Source organism: Sinocyclocheilus anshuiensis, unplaced genomic scaffold (genome assembly GCF_001515605.1).
Source record: "Sinocyclocheilus anshuiensis isolate Anshui unplaced genomic scaffold, SAMN03320099.WGS_v1.1 scaffold2643, whole genome shotgun sequence".
Taxonomy (NCBI): Eukaryota; Metazoa; Chordata; class Actinopteri; order Cypriniformes; family Cyprinidae; genus Sinocyclocheilus; species Sinocyclocheilus anshuiensis.
Genome location: NW_015544284.1, coordinates 1 through 6,104, shown reverse-complemented (window position 1 = coordinate 6,104; position 6,104 = coordinate 1). Strand labels below are relative to the sequence as shown.

Below are 6,104 nucleotides of genomic sequence, written 5' to 3'. Positions count from 1 at the left end.
CAGGATGACATGCATTTAAGAGGAAAAATGTTGCTACATTTTAAAAATGGATTTGTAAATGAAGTAACACAGCATTAGGTTATACTGTACATATGCACAACACATAAAAAAGGAAATGAAACTTGGCAATATTTTAAACTCTATAGATGACACATGATTGAATGAAGCACATCCTGAGTTTATTGTATGTACAAATGAAGACATAACTATATACACTCTCTTGAGGTAAATATACACAATCACTGTAATCATTTTAACAGCAATCCAGTAAAATTAGTTTTTTCTTCTATGATTATATTAATAATGATAAAAAAATCTCTTACACAAAAATTGCTCCCCTATTAGTAGCAATAATAACTGGAATGTTTAAAATTGATCAACAGTTACACACCATAGATATTATAAAATAAACATTTTCAGTGCTAGCTCTCTCTCTGTCTTGATGCAGTTTGTTAGTATAAACTCATCATAAATGTTTCATATCAATACAGTTACTTGTTACTGAAGCCTCCTTGAATAATAGGTTACTGTTTTCACAATGGAATCCTTATTCACTGACGGTGACAGACATGGGATTGTCATACGCAGCAGCCTCTAGTTTATCTGCTTTCTTCCGGCGGAGTTCAGGAGGAGGCCGAGGTGGAGGGTTTTGAGGAGGTTCTTTGATGCTATCCCCAACACGCTTTGGTGGCTCTCTGCGGGGCAGTATGGGCTCCCAATGCTCTCCGTGAATAGCTGCCTGTGATGCCAAAGTTCAAAATCATGTATCAAATCAAAGGCCACACAACCAAATGCATCCAAAAATATATGTTGTCCAAAGAGTTCTTCTCCAAATGACAGTTCATGAGTCAAATGAAATAAAGTATTATACAAAAATATTGTGGGATGGATCATCATATTACACTCACATCATCTGTCAGCACATCAGTGGTCAGTGCAAAGAAGACATGTTTTTAAAACTTTAGTTAACTCAAAATTCTGTCGACATCTACATCATTCATACTCATGTCATTCTTAAATTTTCTTTCTTCCGTGGAACACAAAAGGGTAATGTAAGAATGTGCATATGAGCTGCTTTTTTATATTCCGGTGCTTTTCGTCATTTTTGAGAGTTGAAAATATCTCTCCCCTTTCATTTTCATAATTTAAAAACATTTTGCTAAACACTTCCATTTGTGTTCTACAAAAGAAATAACATCATATAGGTTTGAAACAACATGCGAGTGAGTAAATAACAGAATTTTTATTTTGGGTGAACTGTTTCTGTAACAGTTTGAATGTGAAAAAGGGGATTTTATAGGAGGAAGCAAATGAACATGAAGCAATAATATATATATATATATATATATATACACACACAAATATATATGTATTTGTTTCCTATCTTTTTTTAGTTACATTTGTATTCACATTCATTCAGTCATGTTGTTTATCTGGAGTTCAGATGAAAGAGCACTGAATTGGATTATGAACTTACTGTAAGATAGATTAAACTGGCAATTCCTAGACACACACATCCCAGAACTGTGGCTAACATGAACCCTCCAGGAACACACAGCCTGCAAAGTAAAACAGACAGAGACAGACATATGTGTGCATGATTTGAAACACAAGTAAGATGGTGTCTTATATAACAAGAGAAAGGACATGCATGACAACACCTGACTGAAATATAACAGACTTACGTAGCATGCAAGAATGCTCTGATGTAATAGTTTCTGGTCAGGGGTCCAAAAGCTTTTACACAAACTGTGAAGCAGTACTGACCACTGAAATCAAACAGAAAAGCTTTCCATGAGAAGTTTATAATTCAAAGCACACAAAGGAAGTCTTCATTATACAAATGACTCAGTATAACATGTTTTGCAGAGAATTATTAATAGTGTGTTGAAATCACCAGCCTGTATTTCCTGTAACTAGTTACAGTCTCAAATGAGTTCAGATTGACTCTTCATAAAACACTCACGTTCTCTCAACGCTGGTGCCTTTGCCCCGTTTGCTTCGTGGATATTCAAGCAAACACACAAACACACCGGCAGCACTTTTCACAGTCAAGGATATAAATGAGTACACTAGAAATACACGTTGGTACTTTACAAAAAAAAAAGTGTATTTTACAAGTCAAAAGACTAGAAGAACAAATGAGGAAATGACAATGAAAATAAAGGGCTAACAGAGTATCACGCATTTATAGGAAAGAGCCCTGTAGAGGTTGTAAGGATACATGCCGAAACATGCAAACTGCCAGCCTCTGAATTGACCAGCCACCCCGACAATCCCACCAGTCGCATAAACTGCAACAGGAAAAAAAAAAAGTTAATTTCATTTCCTCATTTGCATTTCCTCATATTCACACGAGCCTGCATTCACTTAAATATTATATTTCAAATGTAAAAATAAAATAAAAAAAAATATATATATTTTTAAATATTGTTATTTTATATTTTTAACGTAACTTATTAGCTCAGAGAGTGAAAATCAACTTCTTGCTTTTAAAGATAATAAAAGAGATTAACACACATTCTAAACAAAATAAAAACAAAACAATAAAAACAAAAAACACTCGAATGGCAGCTTGAATGACGACACGAATGACAGCTGCTAGATTTATACTTTAAACCCCATGTATGTAGTTGCGGTCTTCTCTTTAGAGTTTTACATATCTATAGTCACGGCACAATTCGAGAAACATTAATGTAAGTAATACTTTAGCCTAGTCCTTGTTTAAATGTTTTAGAGCGCCTGAAAAACTAAACGAGATATAATTAGAGTATGTGTGTTCTTACTGAGTCCAGCAGCCAGAGCTTGCTCGTTTGCCCACATCGCCCACTCAATTTTCCCCATGATCACTTGAATGCGTGCTGACACTGATAAGTGAACTTTATTTTCAACTTAATTCTGTAAAAGAAAAGTAGGAAGTGGCCAGCGTGTCATAAACCCAACCCTTTCGTTTCATCACTTCCTTTTCACTTTGTTCAACGTTTCATCAAATTATACAGTAAATTCATGAAAGTAAAATAAAAGCGCTAGACTGGACACGTTAATAAAAATAGCTACCACAGGAGGCGGGACGACAGCAAACAGGAACTTTCTCGTTGGTCAGATACGTCTCTGGGTCAAATGAGTTGAGGTCACGTGAGAAATCTGCGCGTTGAAAGATTAGGGCGTGCCGAAAGGTAGGGGCGTGGAGAAAGGTGTTCATGATTGGTCGACAAAGCGGTCTGTCAGGGTTAGGGTTAAGGCTGGGTTATGAGGTAGTTTCTGTTCTCTGGTACGGATTCACCTTTCGGAACGCCTCTGAAAGAAAAATAATAGTTTCTGTAATCTGCATCAATATGTTAAATCTAAGAAATGGCAATGTCTTAATGTCTGACCAAAAAGATTAAAGTAAGGACAATGATAAAACAAATGTGAAATTGATTATTCTTTAGTATTACAAAAGGAGCACAAAGGATATACATTCTCAAAGAATCCACTCAAAAACATATATTACAAGGGTATCTATAATTTTAAAATGGAATTCTCTAATTTTACTTGAGATATAATAAGCTTGTAAGGGGAAATCCATAAATTATACATTTAAACAAATACTCCATTTGGAGCATACTTTACAGAACGATTCGTTTTATCTGAAAGAAGAGCATTTCTAATGGAAAAAAACCTTGTCTGAAATATGAACACTAATTAAAGGTATAGGACTGTGATCATTTAAGCATGCACTAATTATTGATTTCAAGATAAATGGAATACTTTTAACCTTTTACTTTTAAACTCAATTACTGAAAGTGCCACCCACTCCAAGAAAAACTTTTTTTTTTTTTTTTTTGTTACAGATAGTGCTTTTTTTATTATTCCAGATAATACACGTGCGGGGGGAGAAGTAGCTTGTTTGTGAAAATTTGAGAGTTTGATAGGAAATTTTTAATTTAAAACTACAAGGCAATAAGAATTTAAGTGTCACACATGGTCCAAGAAGGCGAAGGAGAGATTCAAATTCTAGCAGTCAAAGCTTTAATATACAAAACATTCAGGAGCACAATCACAAAACCACCACTATAAAAATAAACCCACAACACAACTGAGAATTGAGAGGGGCATATATACACACAGACCAAACAAGGAACTAAATGACACATAGGTGTAAATGATAGGTTATAATGGAAACAAACCAGGGCATTATCCAAAATCACCCCCTATACCCTTAAATTGGGCACTATTTAAAGGGACAGCAAGTGGTGTCCAAAATCATAGGGCCTGTCCAAATACCCACACTTGCAGTCTTGGCCACTTGACAGCGCATGCACGCAAAAGTAAGTAAGTGCACAAGACTTTCTGTATAATGCGTGCTATTTTATTAAATTGTAGGGCTTGTTCGGTTTGTTTCTTGGAGAGCTTATTTAATCAGGCCGATAAAAGACAGAGGTGTAAAGAGTACCTAAAAACCATACTCAAAAACAAGAAAGAGTTGATTTGTGAGGAGAGCAATCACGTTTATTTTCTAAAACCAAAATAAAACTGAACACCTCAAAATTACAAAACAAAACAAACAAACAAACAAAAAACAATATCTTTCAAAAAGGTCTCTTCAGTATTATGGATAAATAAAATAATGTTAAGTAAAATTAAAAAGCCGAAGCCTTCTTGCAGTGGATGTGCTGGTTTGGGCCTCATTGCCGGCTGCAGTCATGTCCTCATCTCATATATATAAAACACCTCTGATTCACAAATACTTGCTAAGGAACTCGCATTCACATAAAGTAGCCTTGTTGACAAGTTTGGGTGAGTAAGGGCAAAACGCACAAGATGCAGTACTTTCAGTGACCTGTAATAGGCAATATCACGTCTTTTGTAGCAGAAATAAACTGCTGCAGAAAAAGCTAGATCCATGCAAAATGTAATGTGTAACTGCAACACTCATTTCAAATGTAGTGGAGTAAAGAGTACAGATACTCATTCAAAAATGTAATGAAGTAAAGAGTAAAAGTTGCTAATATCGTTGCTACTCAGTACAACTACAAAGTACCCAAAAAGATACTCAAGTACAGTAACTAATTACATTTACTCCTATAATTTACACCTCTGATAAAAGACTATTAACTAGTTTGATATGCACCCCGAATCACTGGTTCAAAACAAATGACTCAGTGGCATTTTCAGCCTAAGTCTTTTAAGTAGCACTGTCCATATGCATCAGTAGTTACACACACTTATAGTATACATGTCTAACCTACAGTAACCAAGCATGGAAGAACTTCATATTTTATCTGTCAAAGTTTGATGAAATGAAATGAACAATTAAACATGCTACTGGGCAGTCATGCTCAGAATGTTCAAAACCTTTAAAGCTCCTATGTTATAGAGCAGAACAGATTTTCAGAGCATTTTGTCAGTTTGATGGGAACAATCAGATCTTTCTGACCTACAGCACTTATTTCTTCAATGTACATGACAATGAATTTAACATTAGACATCAAAGAAACAGTCATAATCAAACGACCACAAAAGACAATGAGTTTCATTTTTTCTTTGAGCAAGATTAACTTCCTTGTTGAGTAATGGAGGATTATGAAAACATGACATTTTACATTCTGCCATAATATGATCATTGTACATGATTTTGTTTCTTTAGTTATGAATATAGACATTTCAGGATGACATGCATTTTAGAGGAAAAATGTTGCTACATTTTAAAAATGGATTTGTAAATGAAATAACACAGCATTAGTTTGTACATATGCACAACACATAAAAAAGGAAATTAAACTTGGCAATATTTTAACTCTATAGATGACACATGATTGAATGAAGCACATTCTGAGTTTATTGTAAGTACAAATGAAGACATAACAATATACACTCTCTTGAGGTAAATATACACAATCACTGTAATCATTTTAACAGCATTCCAGTAAAATTCGTTTTTTTTCTTCTATGATTATATTAATGATAAAAATCTCTTACGCAAAAATTGCTCCTCTATTAGTAGCAATAATAACTGGAATGTTCAAATTGATCAACAGTTACACACCATAGATATTGTGCTGTGTATATTTATTATGTATATATATATATACACATATATATATATATACACATATACATAT

The 6,104-nt window shown here is 34.2% G+C and overlaps 1 protein-coding gene across 1 annotated transcript; it reads right to left on the bottom strand.

The window, feature by feature from the left end:
* Positions 1-207: 207 nt before the first annotated feature.
* LOC107698019 (cytochrome b-245 light chain-like) lies at positions 208-3,047 on the bottom strand. Its single transcript, XM_016498927.1, has 6 exons — positions 2,787-3,047; positions 2,225-2,294; positions 1,967-2,041; positions 1,686-1,769; positions 1,478-1,559; positions 208-739 (listed from the first exon to the last, which is right to left on the bottom strand). The coding sequence occupies exons 1-6, from the start codon at positions 2,842-2,844 to the stop codon at positions 548-550; spliced, it is 561 nt and encodes a 186-aa protein (XP_016354413.1). The 5' UTR covers positions 2,845-3,047; the 3' UTR covers positions 208-547.
* Between the last annotated feature and the right edge of the window lie 3,057 nt (positions 3,048-6,104).